This window comes from Meleagris gallopavo, chromosome 1, assembly GCF_905368555.1.
Source record: "Meleagris gallopavo chromosome 1, MGAL_WU_HG_1.1, whole genome shotgun sequence".
Lineage (NCBI taxonomy): Eukaryota > Metazoa > Chordata > Aves > Galliformes > Phasianidae > Meleagris > Meleagris gallopavo.
In genome coordinates this window covers 90,424,062-90,442,639 of record NC_139404.1, presented here as the reverse complement: position 1 = coordinate 90,442,639, position 18,578 = coordinate 90,424,062, and the positions used below count along the sequence as shown (strand labels likewise).

The 18,578-nt window shown below is 43.2% G+C and overlaps 2 protein-coding genes across 5 annotated transcripts in view; one reads left to right on the top strand and one right to left on the bottom strand.

The window, feature by feature from the left end:
• Positions 1 to 134: 134 nt before the first annotated feature.
• Positions 135 to 10,158, bottom strand: GPA33 (glycoprotein A33). Its single transcript, XM_010721705.4, has 7 exons — positions 9,990 to 10,158; positions 6,020 to 6,171; positions 4,939 to 5,149; positions 4,249 to 4,407; positions 1,889 to 2,002; positions 1,347 to 1,464; positions 135 to 795 (listed from the first exon to the last, which is right to left on the bottom strand). Exons 1-7 carry the CDS (start codon positions 10,021 to 10,023, stop codon positions 714 to 716), a joined length of 870 nt encoding a protein of 289 aa, XP_010720007.2. The 5' UTR covers positions 10,024 to 10,158; the 3' UTR covers positions 135 to 713.
• A 4,223-nt stretch (positions 10,159 to 14,381) lies between these two features.
• Positions 14,382 to 18,578, top strand: part of STYXL2 (serine/threonine/tyrosine interacting like 2) — a 31,667-nt gene continuing 27,470 nt past the window's right edge. For 3 of the 4 annotated variants that reach the window (XR_014887449.1, XM_019619936.3, XM_019619926.3), the window contains exons 1-4: positions 14,382 to 14,578; positions 15,149 to 15,296; positions 17,377 to 17,471; positions 18,144 to 18,396. Coding sequence is in view for 3 of the 4 variants with exons in the window: in XM_019619936.3 (XP_019475481.2) it covers positions 15,184 to 15,296; positions 17,377 to 17,471; positions 18,144 to 18,396 (461 nt within the window). In the remaining variant the exon portion in view is untranslated. The remainder of the gene's footprint in view (positions 14,579 to 15,148; positions 15,297 to 17,376; positions 17,472 to 18,143; positions 18,397 to 18,578) is intronic. The other variant, XM_003202848.5, reaches the window with a different exon arrangement.

The window sequence follows — 18,578 nt, the reverse complement described above, 5'->3', positions numbered from 1 at the left end:
TGGTCTGACATGTACAGTTTAAAATCTAGAATGCGCTGCCTGTGCGTAGGAGGATTGCTGGCTCTTCTTGAAAGATATATTTCAGACTCTTGGAACAAAAGTATTGTTGCTTCAAACAGGAGACTTTGCTCATCTGTGTTTTTTTTCGTATTTTTATTCTTATGTACCTTCTGTAATACATACAAAAATATATCTAATAAAACATCCATAAAAATGTTGCTTTTGTCTTGCCTTGATCTTGCCTAAAATAATTTCTGTACTGGACAATGCTGTAAGCTCTGATGTTTGCATAGCACCATAAGCATGACCACTCTTCCTTGACAACTTAGAATCAGTGCCCTTGAAACCTTCTGTGGATCTAGGGATATATTAGCAACTCTTTTCTCCAAATAGACTTGTCTGGCTTCCTTTACAGTAAGTGGGATGGTGAGAAAAGTGGTTATTTTTGGGTGAGTGTGTGGAACAGCACTTCACATGCATTTTTCTTACTGTGAGGTTAAATATTAATACCCGTTACATGCTAAGCACATCTTTCCAGGGTAACAAGAATATTATCCCCCCTCAGAAACCATAAGACAGAGCCATTAGCTTTTACTTGGTTATTCTAAATACTTCTTGTGACAAGAGATAGGTAATTCTTTTCTTTTAGGCTTTCTTTTCTACAGTTGTGTCTGTTCCTCAGCAAAACCTGAAGATGGCATTGGCTGCCTGCTTCATTCATCTTCAGAAGCATCTTTTGCTCTCTGACTGTCCATAGGTATGTTCTGCATGTGTTCATCTTCATCTTCTCTTGCCCTAAAATGTTATTCAGGAGTAGAAATGTTAGTTAGAGCCAGCTAGAAATTATACTGAAGAAATTTTGCATTAGAATGGTTTTAGATTGATCTAGGTTGATCTAGAAGTGTACCAAACCAAACTCTGTAAATTAAGTCTTATTGATGGTTTGTGCTTATATGAAGAGAGGATGACTAGAGTATCTTTTCTCATGCCACTCTTCTTACAGTGCTCTTTCTTGGAGTAACGTTGATTTGGGTGTGCAAGGGCAGAAACAGCTAAGGGACTAGGAGAAACGAGAAACGGACTGGGCTGAGTGGGACATGAAAATTCAGTTCCAAGATGGAATGTTTAGGTTCTGCCCCAGGGACCACAAAGGCATCTGATTACGTGGGCATATTCTGTGAGGTGAGATGGGAGGCGCCCGGGTAGAAATGGAAGGGAAAAAAAGCAGTGCATGCTTTCCTTGGTGACTTCTTTTCTCCATGCTTTCTCCTCCATAGGCTGATGCCAGAGGGAGAAGGTGAATCCTTTGTATGTTCTGTTCCCTTTTTTTGGAGAGAGGTACTTACGTCTCCTCGTAGTCCTTGTTATCTCGACAGCAGCAGCAGTAGGCTAGAATACCAATAACTACAATTGCAGCAAGAACTCCTCCAGCGATGCCTGCATAAAGGGCAATATTCATGGATGCTGTAAAGGAGGAAAAGAATTACCTCTTGGCAGTGAGAATGTTATCAAATGCGATCAGCACAAGCATTGGCCTTTAGATCCTACTGACAGAGTTTGACTACAGCAATTGGAATTAGTCCTGTACTGGGTAGCTGATAAGCCTACAGGAACAGCCTCTGGTTCAGAACAACGGCTGTACTTTATCGAGATCAGATCCACACTTTTGGGGTTCAGGTTTGTTATGTACACTTCTGGCTTTCTGTAAGCTCTACGCATTAGTGAGCACTCTGAGTGCTCTATGCTGAGAGCGCGTTTTGAATTAATGTGCTACTTCTTGAAAGAAAGCAGAATTTTAAAATTTTGTTTACATTGCTTTTGTTAATGCTTTCACAGCTAGCTGGAGTGCATCCTCTGGTATGATTCTTTCAGAGGAATAGACTCTTACGTGGGACAACGCTGACTGTCATGTTGCAAAATTCCTTTCCCACACTGTTTGTTGAAGTGCAGATGTAAAAGCCGGAGGTGTCTGCCGAGATGTTCTTCAAAGTTATTTGCTCTCCTGTTGTGAAACAAAAGTCCAGTCAGGAGAAGAGGAGAACTTTAGGAGGGAAGGAAATGGGGACAGCAGCCCTTCAGTTCTAGCCCAGGATGGAAGGAGTGAGAAGTTGTTATGGGAGTTGACAGACTGCTCCCTTTTGCTCAGGTGTTTCCGTGCTAGTCTTTAGGTCTTAGTGTGATTTGTAGGAGGACAAATGGAAGTGTGGTGTTTTTCCTTACAGAAAATGCAGTACTGGAACATTCCTTTTAGAAAGGGAACAAGAAAACTGTGGGTGGAGGATAAGGAAGTATGTATGCTTAGTGACAGCTCTTTTTGCAGTGGGTAAATGGCCATGAGCCCTTCTTGCTTTGAAATGTGAGATGGCACAAACCAGTGGTCTGACTTGGATGAGTGTCCATCTCACGAATTAACTTGTTAAATGGCAAAAAGTTCTTCAGTCCTCCAACCCATGGGATTTCAGATTTGAATTATATAGCAGAGGGGGCAGTAGTGTTCCACCCAGGAGGGGCCATCTGGGCTGTCAAAATAAAAGAAGAAAAAGAAGTACCGTGACACAAGAATGCTTTGACACCAGACACTGCTTATCCAACATAGCAGAGTGCAGAACTGTAACTAAATCTTAGCTCTGTTTGTCAAGTGGTGCTTGTTACATCTCCAGCTGTTGCTTGTATAAGTACTTTTTTGTTTTTTTTTCTACTGATAAAGGTCCAAATTCTGCTCTAAAATCCAAAAGCTCTGAATGCTCTTCAGTAGCTTTTCTGATATTCTCTTTGTGATTTTCGGTTCTTTCCATCTCTTGTATGGGACAGAGATTCTGTTTAGTCTTTGCTGACGCCTAGTGCCAGCTAGAAAAAGAGCATGCAAACCAAGAATTAACAAGCTCCACCTGTTTCATTTTTTTAAAGTCTGTTATCTGAGCTTGCTTCATGTTTTCTTTCCTCCTCCAATACGATGTTTGTAGCTCTCAGAACTGCAGTTTGCTACTGAACTGTACTCTATTAACTTTAATTGCTGAGTCAAATTGAAAGAATGTGTGTCAGATACTGTCAATTTTGGAGTGGTTCCTGAGGGAGTTCTGTGGAATGGGTCTTGCTTAGCCTAGCACAGTAAGAAGTGTATTGCTTGGAGTGACAGTGGGGTGTCCGGCCACCAGAGGGGTCGGGGACACCTGATTTGCTTACTGGACAGCAGTGCTCTGATGGAAACAGAAATCATGTGGAAATGGATCAGGAAAGAACAGAATGAAGGCAGGAGTAGGCAGATAGCTGTTACTTTGGGAAGACAAATCAGGGTGTGTGTAGGGCTGTGCCTGATGCACTGGCACCACTTAGTGGCCAGTCAAATGACTGTGATTTGTGTTTCTGTGTAGATTCCCTTTTTTTGGGGGGGGCATAATTTATACAAGGATTACCTACTGGGAGCTGAATAGCCTACAGCCTTAACATATTTAGTTCAGCAATGCTATAATAACTTAAGCCAGGAAAGACGGGTTCAGACATGTAGTCTGTCTCCTTGGAGTTTAACATACCAGGAAGAAAGGAAGTGGCTTGGAGTAATAAATCTGGGTCCTGTGATACTACTGCACTTTAAAGGCTATTAAACTCACATTTTTCTATGAATAATTCTACCTGAGGTCCATGAAAATTCATATCCTTTTCTCAGATTCTGATGTAAAAACAAAAGCAAATAAAACATTAGGGCTTTTGTGACAGTCCTAAAGAATTGGAAGCTTCTTTTATTCTCTAAGTAGGAATGGTGCAACTGTTTCTCATTACACTTTCCTCTAGCTTAAGAGTCATCTCTGCAAGGAAAGTAGCTTCCTGAACCAACTTTTGTTTGCCCTAACTCCTGAACGTGACCTGTTTGTTATCAAGTGAGCTGAAATATAAAGGGACACCAGTTAGAAAACTGGATTTTATTCCTCATACTATCCCACCCTTACATCCAGCAATTGAGTAGGAATTATTTCTGGCCGCTTCCAAAGTGAGACAGCTTTCTTGCCAGGTAAGAACTAATGTGCAAGTCTTAGTGACCACTGTTATTGCAAGTAACAGTCCTTCTCACCTTGTTAAGTTACTCAGGAATATATCTTATGAAAAGGATAATTTCTTAAAATCCTGGTTAAAGGATTTCCTAGAAAAAGAGTTCTAGTGGTTTTTTTTTTTTTTTATTATTTGCATTTCAAAGTCTTTGTAACCTGGAACTAGAGAGAGCTCAAAGCCTTGGTGTCTTTGAAATTCCCATACCGTTTGTTGTTTGTAGTACACGGGGCTCATTTTGTACATTGAAGCTTTGCCAGGTATATGTGGGTTTTGGGGAGCCCTCATGAGAAAAGCAGGTTAGATTGATAGTCTGTCCATATTCTGCTGTGCCCACAATCTTGCATTCCGGCTTGGATGGTGCAACTGAAGGAAGGAAAAACAATTTCGTTAATCATGTGTAATATTTTGTTTCAACCCATCCCCTGCATTTGCTTTTTAATTCCTCCTGAACAGAACCTTCTCAAAGGAAGATTGTCCTTAATCTGTGCATTCCTTCTTGATGTTTGTTGGTCAAGAAGAAAATGTAAGATACTTTTTCCGATATCTCTAACAATGTTGGATAACTCTTCCTTTAATAACTGGAGTGAGAGGAAAGATCTGCAATGAGCTTACTAAGTTGCTAGGAAAATGACCTATACAACTCTAAATATTTTCTACAGTAAAGTATCTAAGGAATCTTGGATGCTTTAGGCCTTTCAACCTACTTCTGTAGTTGTAGGAAAAGACCAAAAACAGGATTGTGGATTATGATTTACTGACAGATGTTTTTTTTTTTCTGTTAGAAAGTCAATTTTATAAAAAAAAAAAACAACAAACCAAACCAAACCAGTATGGACTTCAGAAGAATGATAGTGGATTATCTAATGAATCTAATTTTGTCTCCATCATGCTTACTGAGGACGAAAAGACTCGTGAGTGCAGACTGCCGGGGGGGGTCATCCCGTAGACGGACACTGCATACGTATGTCCCGTTGTCTTCCATGGTTACTTCATTGATGGTGATGCTGATGTCTCCGCTGTTGACATCACCAGTAAACTGTATTCGGTTCTCATAGCCCTTGCCATACTGTACAAGTCCATCGAAATACCTAGTGACAGCATCATCCTGTCAGAGAGGGAGGGAAACTAAGCAATCTTAGGTTCTTCTGTGCAAGTCTATGGTCTAACTCCATAGATTAGCTCGTTTTTAAGAATAACTCAGAAAAGAATAACAGGGAAAAACAACAATGTCTTGGAAGCTCAAAAGAGTGAGGGCTTCTGTCTGGAATCCTCCATACGTCTTTTCTGGTCAGAGACAGACAATTTCTTTTGCTGGGTCTTTTTTACTTTTCCTCTTCACGATAGGACATTATGAGACTTGTTTGGTATCCATGTGTCAACAAAATCCTGCTATGATTATACGTATTCCCTTGCCTTCTTTCAGCAATGATCTTAAGAGAAGAAACCCTTGGCAATTACTGCAAGGAGGGCTCCAAGTGCTGCTTCTCCTCTCACTAATCTCCAGGAGCAACTTTTGAGGTCTTTATGTCATATTCCTTCTGACTGTAAGAGACCTCAAGAATCTCTCCACGTACTAGTATCAACTAAAACTTCTTATACAGCATCAAATACGTATATACACAATATATGCATACTACATATACATAAAAATTTACAAAGCTTTTTATAAAGTATTTGTGAATATATCATACATAAACAGATATAAACCCAAGGCACATACAGTAACATATTCTCAATATACAGTTGCAAGACCAAAAGAGAAAGAAAAGAAGGGTGGGGACTTGCCTAATATCACAAAACAGATTTGTATTAAATTGAATCTACATCAGAGTCTAATTGCATAGGTCTGAGACTAAGGAAAGTGTTAAAGGGATCCTTTCCTTCTAAAACATGTTCCCACTGTCCTGCTTCCATCTCTCCTCCCACCTCCCTCCTGGATGTCCTATCATATGTTTTGTTATGCAACTTGATTTACCGCACTAATGATTTTCTTCCAGACAACAAAATCTCCTGCGTTGGTGACAATATCAGTATTAAAATTACAACGGAGAGTAGCATTGTTCCCTCGTGCAACCTGTACTTCTTTGATAGGTGTTTCCACAGTGAGGGCATAAGCAGTCGCCAGAACTAGAAAGAGAATAAATTCATTAGTCAGCAAAACTAATGACATCTGATTTCTATCTTTGATTTTTTTTTTTTACCTGCCACGATAACCTACAACCTCCCCTCTGTTAGTCATGGTGTTCCTGTCTGAGCAGGAAGCAACATACACTGCTGCTGACCCTCTATAAGGAGCTGCTGCACAGGATGGGGGAGAGCTAAGCTCTGCTTTCTTTGCCTCACTTCCCTCTTCTTTACCTGAACAAACACTTCTGTGGAGTTTATAAAGATGTAATTTATTTTATGAGCCCTCTTTCTATATTTTCTGTATAGCACCATTTGAAAACTCTGCATATAAAGCTAGATAGAATGGAGGGAGAAGGGACAGGAAATGCCACTTAAAGGCACTCCTGCAACAAGGAGGAGTAAGGTCCAGTAAGGAAGAAGATGGAAGAGGGATGTATGCTCCCCTGAGAAGGGCATGCTGTAATGGAGAAGGTTTGCTTCTGGAGTGACTGGGCTGAGTTGGTGCTCCTCAGGAAGGATGCGAGTAAAATACTGCATCCAGCAAGCTTTGGGGCCTGACTCAGCCATGTTCTGTTTGTCTGAGATCCACAAGGAAATGGAGTACATAAGGAAGAGAACAAAGGACATCTGGATTTCAGTGTGAGTTGCACAAGGACTGTAAATACAAGCTTTTTTAGACAAAAAATTGTCACAGCCACATGCCATAGGTCAAAAGAAATGAGCCGTTGGCAAATCAGCACTACCAAATCCTTGACTGTAATAGCAGTGTACTATATTCTCCCTTAAAAAATAATGATGGAAGGACCCAAAAGATTTTGATTTTCACCACAGGTTAGTATGGAACAGCTGGCACTAGGATCTGCTCCCCAATAAGGGGCAAAACCTTCTGTAACAGCTTACTGGATCCAATCTGTTCCCCACAGTAAATGGCCTTTCAGTCTTTGTAGACGTGGCCTATCCTGCCAGACCTGCTGCATTTCCCTCTCCTTAGACGAGATGGATGGGAATTTCCACAGCAGCCACACCTTTTCTCTCCTCTGCACACTCTTTCTGTACTGCAGAGCAGAGATGCCCTCTTTTCCACAACTGTCTTCAGAAAGCCTCAGGCATTTTCAGCAGAACTGCCAAGATTGGTTTTTCTGCTTGGTAGTGTCCTGGTAAGAAAAGGCTGATTGACCGGAGCAGGATGCTTCTAGCCAAAGTTGCCACCTTTCTGTGTTCTCAACTCTGTAATTGAGTTTTCTGTGGTCTTGATTATTAAGCATGTGGTTTCTTCCTCATGGCAGTAGTGGTTTCTACTCTCTAAGGCACTGATTCATCTGTAACTGTTGACAGCCACACAAGGGAAACTAGAAGGGCAAAGTACCTCTAACATTGTTTTATTGCAGCCACTCCCTGGTCTTTCCCAGTTGTGCAGCAGTCAGCACAAGGGCCACGCTTGCATAGCCTAAGGGCTTTCTGACAGTTTCTAATCATTCCCCCTGCATGAGAGGGGCCTATAAAAGCCATCTTGTTGCCTGTCGCGACTGGATAGAGATGCTCTCCTGCATTTAGGTGGAAGCATCATAATCTGTACTGGAAGATGGAGCAAAACCAATTTCCTGATACTTTTGTCACTCAGAAACTTGTTCCACCAGGCCAGGCTTCACTGACAGGTCATTAACTCAGCCCTGAGGGAGAGGAGAAACTGTCCAGCCCTAAGGCTTCACTCAGAAGTGCTTTGGCTTCTTCCAGTTGGATGACTGAAATCCTACAATAAAAGAGATTTGGTTTTTGTTTCGTTTTCCCAAACATCTTCAGTGCAGGGTCATGGAACAGTTGTGTACTGAAGAAACAGCCCGTAACAAGAGAGATGTCTTATTTGTGTGTTGCTGTCATCCTAATGCCCAACATCTTCTGATGCTCTCCTATTTTTCACCTGTGACATCTTTTTCTTACTTCCATGTTGCCTGTGTTACATCTCTTTTTAGCTCTCAGGGAAGCTGCATGATCTCATCCTGAGGTGCCATTTACTTTGCTGATTTCTCTCCGTCCTTTTTCTCACCACATTTGACTCCATCAAAGTCACCAACAGCCAGCTGGTTACTGCTGGCATGATTTTGAATAGATTTAGTCCCCATTTCTTATCTAACTGAAAGGATAGGAGAATCAGTTCTGAAAGAACTTGAGGAAAAGAGTGAGGACAAATAGTCACTATATCACTAGATGGATGGCATCATCTTGATTTAAGCCTTAGGATTACTTTTTATCATTATTAAGTAAGTTTATAATATTTTTTTGATACTGAGAAAACTTTTATCTCCCTCTACTCAATTTAAAACATTAGTACTAGTGCAAAGGAAGAAAATCAGTGTTTACTTTCACATTTGTTATTGTACGTATGCTAATGTGTAGCATCAAAACAGAGTGAAGGACAATTAGTAGAGTTCAAACCAATTAAAGAGATATTTTCCATGCTGAAAGATTCTGATCAAGCAGGACTGTTATTGCCGAGTTGCCTTGGTTAGTTGGGCTAGTGAGGAACAGAGCTGAAAAGTGTTAATTCACATTGTACAAGGAAATGCTTGATTTATTTATTTTCTACTAAGAAAATCAGTTCTGACATGGGAGAGGGGAAACCTCTCATGCGTGAGATCTGTGTTAAAATTAAGTATTCTTTTTGATTCACAATGACCAACTTGGGGCCTTCCATTCAGCAGGAAGGATGCAGTAGCAGTCAGTCTCACATTGCAGTGGGAAGTTCGGCAGAAGGCAGCCTTCACGGACAGCTTGATACGAGTCATTCAAGGCAGCTCTCGCGTTCCCACCCTGCACTGCAATGTGCTGTGTAGTTGTTGCTCTAGTGCACTGTAGGAAGCTACCATACCTTTTCCATTTTTTTTTTTTTTTCCACTCTGAATTATCGTTTGAGTCCTACCCAAACAGCCAAGAGCTTCACACAATGTACAGATAGTAAACTTCTCTGTGCAGAAATCCATTATTAAGACAGCATAGAGTGTTAGGAAAGGAAAAAGGAGAACAAATGCTAGCACTGTTACGCAGTTTACACAATGATTGCCAGATTATGACTCAAGTCATGTTTGTTTTATTCAGAGCATGATTCCTTTTTCTAATTAAGTTAAACCTTGTGAATTTCCTTCTTGTGGGTCTGTATGTTGAAGCAAGGCTTTCAGGATTTTTAATTAAAAAACTGTGAGTGGTTTCCATGTAAGTAGCTTAATTTAAAGTCTGAAAGATGACATAGGACCATTTGTAGGAGAAGACAAGAACGAAAGCAGTGAGACTCAAGACTCTGCAAGGCAGGGTGAAGAAGAGCAAGCCTGACAAAGGCTGGGGCAAACTGCAAACCCGTAGGCAGGGATCGCTGTGCATCCCTTTGACACAAGTGATATATAAACATCACAAATCATACCGAGTATTTATAAACAATAGGAGTTAAACTCATGGAGACATCTACTCCATGCAGATATATGTATAAAAGAATAAAACTCAAGGACTTCCTCCACTTCAGTTGAGGAAATGCCTTCTTCAAGACAAAATGCTGCATTTAATGGAAAACATTACAATTGGTTTCAGAGATATTTTTCAGCCTCTTGAAGTACAGCATTCTTTTCCTGTTTCTAAAATTGACTTGTAGCTTTACGAGATGCCCGTGAGTCTGGGCATTGAGCACAGGGGAACTGCACACACCTGCCTGATCATCAACATGCAGAAACTTATATTAAACCAAAGCACACCAAGTCCGCTGTATTACTCAGATTTTGTTGTGCTGTTTCCTTCTACCCACCCCTTGAAGATACAACAAAATCAGTACTCACCTGCACTGCAGACGAACAGCTGAAGCCCTTTCATTGCTGTCCTCCTCCTTTCTCCCTCCTTTCACCTCAGGGTGCTCTTCTTTCTAACTTGGAGGTGGCTAGAGAAGAAATTGACTTTAGCTGAAGGCTACTGCACAGTGACATCACAGGTCCACTTCCTCATAGTCTTTTAAAGGGCTTTGCTTTGCCCCTCCTCCCACCCAGAATGGCAAGGTGGATTGCCAATAGCATTTGATATCTCTTGCCGCTCTCTGCCCCCTGGAGTCAGGAAACTTACCCTCTTGTGAACTTTCTCCCCCAGTTAACTGCCTCTCCCAGTTTCTCATAACACACAGGTACGTAAAGAGAGAGTGGAGGCGATCCAAAGAGTACGATAATTGGGAGTGAACAGCACAACGTTTGAAGTCATTGTTTGGCGTGTCTGAGTTAATGGCGGGGGCAGAGGCTGTGATGCAGACAAAAAGATGGCCTGGTGCTCCTGCAATTCTACCACCCTGCTGTTGCAGCAGAGAGTCAAGGCACGCTAAGGGTAATGCCAAGTCATGTCACAGGTGGATCGACTTCTGGTAGTTGTTCTTCATCTCTGTGGTAGATCTGCCTCCATGGGCTCCTCCTGCGTAATCTTAAAACTATAGCAGCATAATCATGCATCATCTGGCAAAGGGAATGAAAAGTAGTTTAAAAACGTTCCCCGATGGGACAAAACTATTGAGAGCAGTGGAATTTAAGAGTTGTAGAAGTATGTGAAGATACAGAGAAACTGAATTATAAAGTTGCTTAGGAATTCTGTGTTTTCAAATGTTATATTGTTAAATGTAAATGAAAACAGACAAGAGAGGAATCTATGCAAGGATGAATACTGAAGTTGTGGATAATTCTCTTAAAAATTGATTAGGTACTTAGTGATGGAGGTAGGTAAGTCTAGAAATGATTAGTGAAGGAATAGAAAAGAAAAATGAAAAATCATTACAACTATATAAAATACAATGCTCTCGTACTTGTAGTGCTGTCAGCACATACTGTTATTCCCTAACCCCTTCTAAAGAGATTTAAAAAAAAAAATAGGCAAGGTAGAGAGTAAATATAATATAAAATGTAAGAACTGCATTAATGGGAAAGACCAAAAGCCTACTGTCCATTTTTGTGACAGCCAGCAGTGGTGGATGTCCAGAAAGAATCTAGGCCAGGTGCAGTGATGCATGACTATGATTTGTAGTTCAGGGATTTCCTGGTGCCATATCTTTGTAGAACTTGGAGCCCCAGACAGATTCATTTATTTTTTTCTCACTTTGTTCAGTCCTTTTTTGAAGCCATGTAAACTTATAGCAACAACAGAATCCAGTAAAAAGGTGTCTCACTGGTCAGAAGTACAGAAGAAGTTCTACATGAAGCAAAATTAAGGTAGACTGTGATTATTCAGCTTGGAAGAAATATGGATGAGAACATAATAGAAGGTTCCTGAGCAAGGCAACCAACTTGTTGCAAGTCAACAGAAAAAAGAGGGGTAAGAATAAGGCTAACAAGCTCAAAGCAAAAAACCAGAAGTTGGGTATCAGTGAAGTCTTCCAAGCAGTGCCTGCCACTCTGAAATCACCCAAGGTAGTAACCGATCTTCTTCTGTGGTACTTTGCCAGGAAATACAAACCAGTACCTGCATAGATCTGTCAGATGATATCATGAATGATAGTGGTACAGTCCTTTGTAATTCCAGCCTCCTCCTCAGGCCACAAGCCAGTTTCTCTCAGTTTGCCCTAGGAATTTAAAAGAAAACCGTAGCATCTTATAATCTCTGGGGTCTCTTCCAGCTAGGGATTCTGTGAATCTTAGCCAGGTGTTCAAAGCTCTTATGCTCATCTGTCCAAGTGCATGGCTTGCACAACAGCTGTGTGTGCCAAAGTTACTTCCTCTCTTTCCTCTGAAAAAGGCTGTTGAATAAGCTGATCGATGACTTACAGTATGCTAGCTACACTGAGGCATGTACAGTGAAAATCCAGCCACTGCTCACATGGCCAAAGGGATGTCCTCCACTACATGCCGTCATGCTCAGCAACAAAAGCAGAAAGAATGAGGAAGAGAAGGGCGTTAGAGCAATGGTGTTTGTCTTCACAGGGAATCACTATGAGTGCTGAGCCCTACTTTCTTGGGAGTGGCTGTACACCTCCCTACCTGTGGGAAGCAACAAATGAATTCCTAGCTTGGGTTTGCTTGTGCATGCAGCTTTTAGTGGGCTTAGAAAACTGTCTTTGTCTCAACTCATGAGTTCTTGCACTCTTACCATCACGATTCTCTCCCTGATCCCACCTGGGGAGCATGAGCAAGTGGTTGTGTGGTATTGAGGATGTGTGGGGCTTGCCGGGGTTAAACCTGTAATCTGGAGAACGAAAGGAGGGCTGAAGGCAGCTTTGGCAAATACCTGATGTTACATTTAACTGAGTGCAGCTGGCCATCACGCTTTTTAAACTCTTTGCTGCCTACAGATGTGTCCGTAAGCAGTAAGTAAATACGTTGGCACTGTGATGGATAATGCCCTGTTTTTGTAGACTTACCTAGATAAATCTGTTGTCCTAAGTTCTATAGACAGAATATGCTTCAGCATGTTCTGTACACGTACATAAATCTGATATTAAGCAACTTGTTTAGATGCCCTCTATTTACCACTCCTGTTAGTTTGGGATATTCAGACTCTTAAATCCTGATCATTTTTCCCAACAGTTCTTTTTTGAGGGCCTCAGGAGTTTTTGATAAATGTGAGAAACAAATGCACAGTTTAGCTATAAGAATTCTGTAGAGCTCTGTGTGCAGAAGGAGTGGGACAGGTGGCAGTTTTAAGGGATTTTAATGTGGTTTCTGTGTTGACTTTCTTTCCCTGTCTAGTATGTGCTTCAAAACTCACAGGCATTGACACCACCACTAAAAGAACTGCCATCATGATTCCATAAGCTGTTACAACAAAAGGTAAGGAAGAACTTTCAGGCAGTCTGTGTTTCTCTATGTAACATATGCGGTCCTATTGGATTCTCTACCTGTGGGTGATTGTGATGGGCTTGGAAGGATTTTCTAGTCCTATAAATACCTTGGGCACTGGCACAGGCTGCCCAGGGAGGTGGTGGAGGCCTTGTCCCTGAAGGTGTTCAGGAATTGTGTGGATGTGGCACTGAGGGATGTGGTTAGTGGGCATGGAGGGGATGGGTCACTGGTTGGATTGGGTGATCTTAGAGGTCTTTTCCAATCTGAATGATTTTGTGATTCTAAGTTTAACATGCAGTTGTATCCAAAGATTCACAAGGTGGATTTTCTGAAGCAATTCAGTGACTTAAAAGCATCAGTTTTTATTGGATGTCTATGGTGTATGTGCTCCTGAAACTAAACTCCATTCTCCAATAATATGGGAGCCCATAAGCAAACTTATTTGGATCACTTCCTGCCTCAGTTAGCAACAACTAACATGAACACATGTGGCACTGCATTTGAGAAGTGGCTAAAACTTGCATCGTGCAGAGAAGACAGCTGCCAGATCAACTAATTCTTCCTCTTTTGGTACATTAGGGTCTGTTCAAACCTGTAATCCAAAATCCATTTCCCCCTTGGTGTGACTCCCAAGATTCAATATATCACTTTTTCTTGTTCCTACTTGCCTAGCCCAGTAAATGGATAAAGACAAGTCTAGGCTATGAGTACACAAAAGAACTGGGTGCCTGCTTCATGGTTCTTCCCTGTTGCCTTGCAGCATCCCTGCAGATGTGGCCCCATCCCATTGTGGGGATGCAGCCCTCGGGTATGAAGCACAGGGCAGATGCATCCCTGCCCAGCACACCACGGCAGCACAGAGCTATGCCATAAGAAGGGTCAGTGCCCTTTCACATGTCCTTTCTTGTTCACTTTATGTTTGCAAAAGGAGTCAACAGTGGGATATCACCGCATGACTCAGAACTGGAGCCATCCGTACTGTAAACAGCGGTTCCAGCTTCCACAGTGTTCTCCCCCACCAGCTGGTCTGGCAAGCTTTCCTGGGAGCCAGCGAGTCCAGAATGGAGCTTTCCTCTTTGAAGTGGTATCAGAGGAAGATGCAGTGCACCTGAGTGCTAGCTTATCCAGAAGTGAAATGCCATTCGCTTCTAGTAGCTCAGGATGGTTCACCCCTCACGGTGTGTCCCAAGGACATCAGTGGTCACCCCAGCATTTCAGGTTGTGCCTGGCTAGATCCCAGGCACCTGGAGCCTCCCAGCAGGTGAGGCCCAGCCTCGGTGGCTCTGGTCTTTTCTCTGGGTGCCTCCTGGAAGGAGAAAAAGCACAGGGGGATAGGTCTTGCAGCAGGGAAGGAGTTAAGCAGCTGACCAGCTGCCGCCTGTGAGGCACTGAATTCCTCCCCCTGCAGCCCAGCAGCCAGCACTGGAACAGGCTATATTTAGAGGGCTGATAAAGGCTTGGTGCCGACAGTTGTCCTGCCCCTCGATGAAGAAGGCACAGGGAGAGAGGGGGGCAGTGGGTTTCTCTCCCTTATACAGCTCCCTGCCAGGTTTCCTGCCCCGCTCTCAGGGCTCCTTTGCTGTGCCCCGACGGGGACGTAGCCCTTCATCCAGGCACAGGCGGTAAGTGCCATTTCCTTGCTCTCTGCCTCCCTGCTGCCCTGTCAGCTTGCTGCTTCCACCCAGGGAGGTGGCAGCGGATGTGTTTTCAAGCTCCAGGCCAAGCAGCGGCCATCCTGGGTGAGCACGGCTGCCTCCCAGCAAAGGGCTACAAGGACAAAATCCTGAGAGTTAAGGCTGGCCAAAACCATGGCTTTGGCTTGGAACTGGAGGAGCGTTTCATGCTGGGGAGGTGAGGTCTCATGTTTCTTTCCCTGACGCTCTCCTGTCCCAGCCTGGCGGCATACAGCTCCATACAGAGACCATGCACAGGGGGGAGATAGAGTTTCTGCCCCGCCAGCCTTCCTCTTGGCCTCCTGTGTGCTTACTCACGGGGAAGGAAGGCCCTGATGCCTGCTGGGCACCAGCCAGCGAGCGGCACGAGGACGCAGGATCGGCAGGTGCCTTGGCAGAGAAGCCGACACGGCTCCTTGCACCACCGCCTTGCTTGGGAAGATATGCAAACGCTTCTGCCCACCCTGTGGCAGGGTTCACCACCAGCCTGGAGCTACACGTAACGGTGCTGTGTTGCAGGTTCCTCCCTTCCAGTGGAGCCTCCCTCAGCTGCCATGGCCAGCGGCGGGGATTCAGACAGCGAGCAAGTGGTGCCTGATGAAGAGAAGGATGGCTCAGACGTGAAAGCAGTGCAGGCCCACTACCTGCGCAGTCCTTCGCCCAGTCGGTGAGTGTGGTCTGCCTTTCTCTTCTTCTCTCTAAAAGCACATAGTCAATTTTTCTTCCCTCTATAAGGACCTGTGGATGTTTTATGTCTATGCTTGTCCTTTTTTTTTTTTTCCCCAAGAAAGACGTAGGATCTTTAGATTTGGGTTTGGTTGAGAGCTATTTTTTAGCTGCAGGCATTGGGTACTGAACAGAAAGCTGTCATTGAGCAAGCAGTGAGTTAGTGCATGTAAAAAAAAAGCATGATTTACTCCTAAAACATGGAAAAAGGTCACAGAATCATGAAATCACTAAGGTTGGTAAAGACCTCCCAGATAATCTAGTCCAACGGTTCACCTACCACCAATATTGCCCACTAAACCATGTTCCTTAGTACCATATTTAAGTAACCCCTTTTACTCCTTTCCTAAGCAAAATGCTATGCAGGACTTTCTATACACTTTGAGATGCTTTAGCTGAAGGCAGGGAGGAGAGGTCTGTTTGAAAAAAATCTGCCCCAGTAACCTCTTCAATCAGGAGGCTATGAAACTTTTCACATTAGGACCCTCAGCTGTGGGACACTGCAGAAAAATGTAGGCAGAATGCTTATTTCATTTAATTACATGCATTCAAGAATTGTTTACGAAATTCACTGAGCTCATATAAAGTAAAACTAGGTGTTGATCTTCGTAAATCACTCTTCTTCTGTTGACCAGTTATTCAAAGTGAGCCCCCCCCTTCCCCTTCTCTTTTCTCTCCTCCCCTCCTTTCTCCCCCTCCCCTCCCCTCCCTCTTCTTCCAATGCCTCACCACTTTTTCAGAGAAGAAATGTTTCCTAATACCCAACCTGAGCCTCCCCTGCCACAACTTGAGACCATTCCCTCTTGTCCTATTGCTGTTACATGGGAGAAGAGGCTGATCCCCACCTCACCACAAACTCTTTTCAGACAGTTATAGAGAGCAATAAGGTCTCCCCCGAGCCTCCTCTTCTTCAGACCAATCCCAATTCCCTCAGCACTCCCCTTAAGACTTGTGCTCCAGAACCGCTGCCAGCTTTATTGCTCTTCTCTGAGGCTCCAGGGCCTTGATGTCTTTCTGGTAGTGGGGGCCCCACAACTGAACAGATTACTCGAGGTGCGGCCTCACCAGTGCTGAGCACAGGGGGATGATTACCTCCCTGCTCCTGCAGGCTGTTTCTGATACAAGCCGGGATGCCATTGACCTTCTTGGCCACCAGTGCACACCGCTGGATCATGTTCAGCTGAGCGTGGACCAACATCCCTAGGTTCATTTCTTCCACACAGTCTTCCAGCCACTCTGCCCCAAGCCTGTAGTGTTGCCTGGGGTTGCTGTGACCAAAGTACAGGAGCTGGCACTTGGTATTGTTGAACTTCATCCTACTGGCCTTAGCGCAGTGATCCAGCCTGTACAGATCCCCTCTGTAGCACCTTCCTACCCTCAGGCAGATTGATGTTTCCTCCAAACTTGGTGCCATCTGCAAATGCTCAATCTGCTCATCCAGGTCATCAGATAATATTAAACAGAATGGACCCCTATACTGACCCTCTGAGGAACACTGCTAATGACAGTTTCAACCTTAATGCTTGAATTGCTTGTCATAAGCCAAAGGATGCATACAGACAATTAGATAACAGAAAACAAATGGCATTTTTGTATCATAATTAGTTTTAAATTGTTTAATAGGACAACATTCATGTCTGTCTGTTGAGGTGAGAGTTATTTGTGAGATTGTTTTATTTGATCCATCCCTCTTCCTGTCTCAAACCAGACATCTCTCTGCCTAAAACCTTCCCCACTGGCCTACTCTTCTGTACTCCCAGCTCACTGGAGCTCCTCTCCCTCAGGACCTTTTTTATATGGATTGAAAGGCATATTTGAAGCCTTTAGCTCTCCTCTGGAGAGCAGTGTGAGGGCTCAAGAAGAGCTGGGCTCCCATTCTGTCTATCATCAGTAGATCCTTTTTGCTCCAGTTCCCTCTTGTTGTCTTCTAGAATGGATATAAGGGTTAATGGGATCACGGGTCATGGAGATGGGATCCCAGCAGAGAGCATTTGCCTAATAGGAAGTGTGGTTGTTGGCAGGTACTCAATGATATCGGACACTGATACAGAAAGCATATTCATGGAGCCTATCCATCTGTCATCTGCTGTGGCTGCCAAACAAATAATCAATGAAGGTAAGAGGAGGAAATGTAAAAGAAGTATGTTCATAGTAGAGACTTGAGTTGCAATTGTTTTGCCTTTTACATTCAGAGACCTCAAAATGATAAAAAAGCCTTTATGAGCAAACCACGTCTGGGGCAGAGGTGAAAACCATGAAGAAATCATAGAATTATAGAATCATTAAAGTTTAAAAAACCTCTAAGATCATGTAGTCCAACCATCTACTCACCACCACCATGCCCACTATCCATGTTCCTTGGTGCCACATGTCCAGGGCTCTTGAACACATCCAGGGAAGGTTACTTCACCATATCTCTGGGCAGCAAATAATAATATACAGAAAGGTTTGGTGACTTCCTTTGAAGTTGTGGACTGAATCTGTGGCAGAATCATGTACTACATTGGTGGAAATGGTTTGGTTGCTAGTTGCTTGCTGCAGTAGTGTCTTCTTCCATTCTTTTGGGGCTAGAATGAGCATGCACTTTAACTCCCAACCTGTTGTATCTCTGGACTAAGAGGACTATACTCTTCCCATTTTAAAATCCTTCAGGCTATTAGGTAAGCATGTATGTGCATGCATTGCAGACAGGACAGTGTGAGGTCACAGGGAAAAAGAATTCACAAGCATTATTTTGGGAGCAAAGAATGTCAAGTTGTGTATTTGATTTGTTTTTACATGATTTTAGTTAATCGTCAGTTTGTTCCAGAACTGAAGACGAAGCACATCAAGGTAGATGCAGTGTGTCCCAAGATGTTAGAGTCTGCACAACAGTTGATGGTGGAAGACCTGTACAACCGAGTTAAGGAAAAGATTGATGACACCAGCTTGTTTAACACTCCGTGTGTCATGGACTTGCAGAGGGCACTTGTAAAGGACAGGCTGGAGACTCCCAGAGATGCCGTGGATGAAGTCTGGCCTAATGTATTCATAGCAGAAAAGTGAGTGTCAGCCTTTGAGTCAAGTTGCATGAGATTCCCAGTGAAGGGTGAGATGGAACCACTGAAGGCACAACATATATTACATGAATCTAATACCTTTCATCCCTAAACAGTCACAGTGTTTTTTTAGAATGTAAATCATCGAACCATGCAATCATTAAGGTTAGAAGAGACCACTAAGA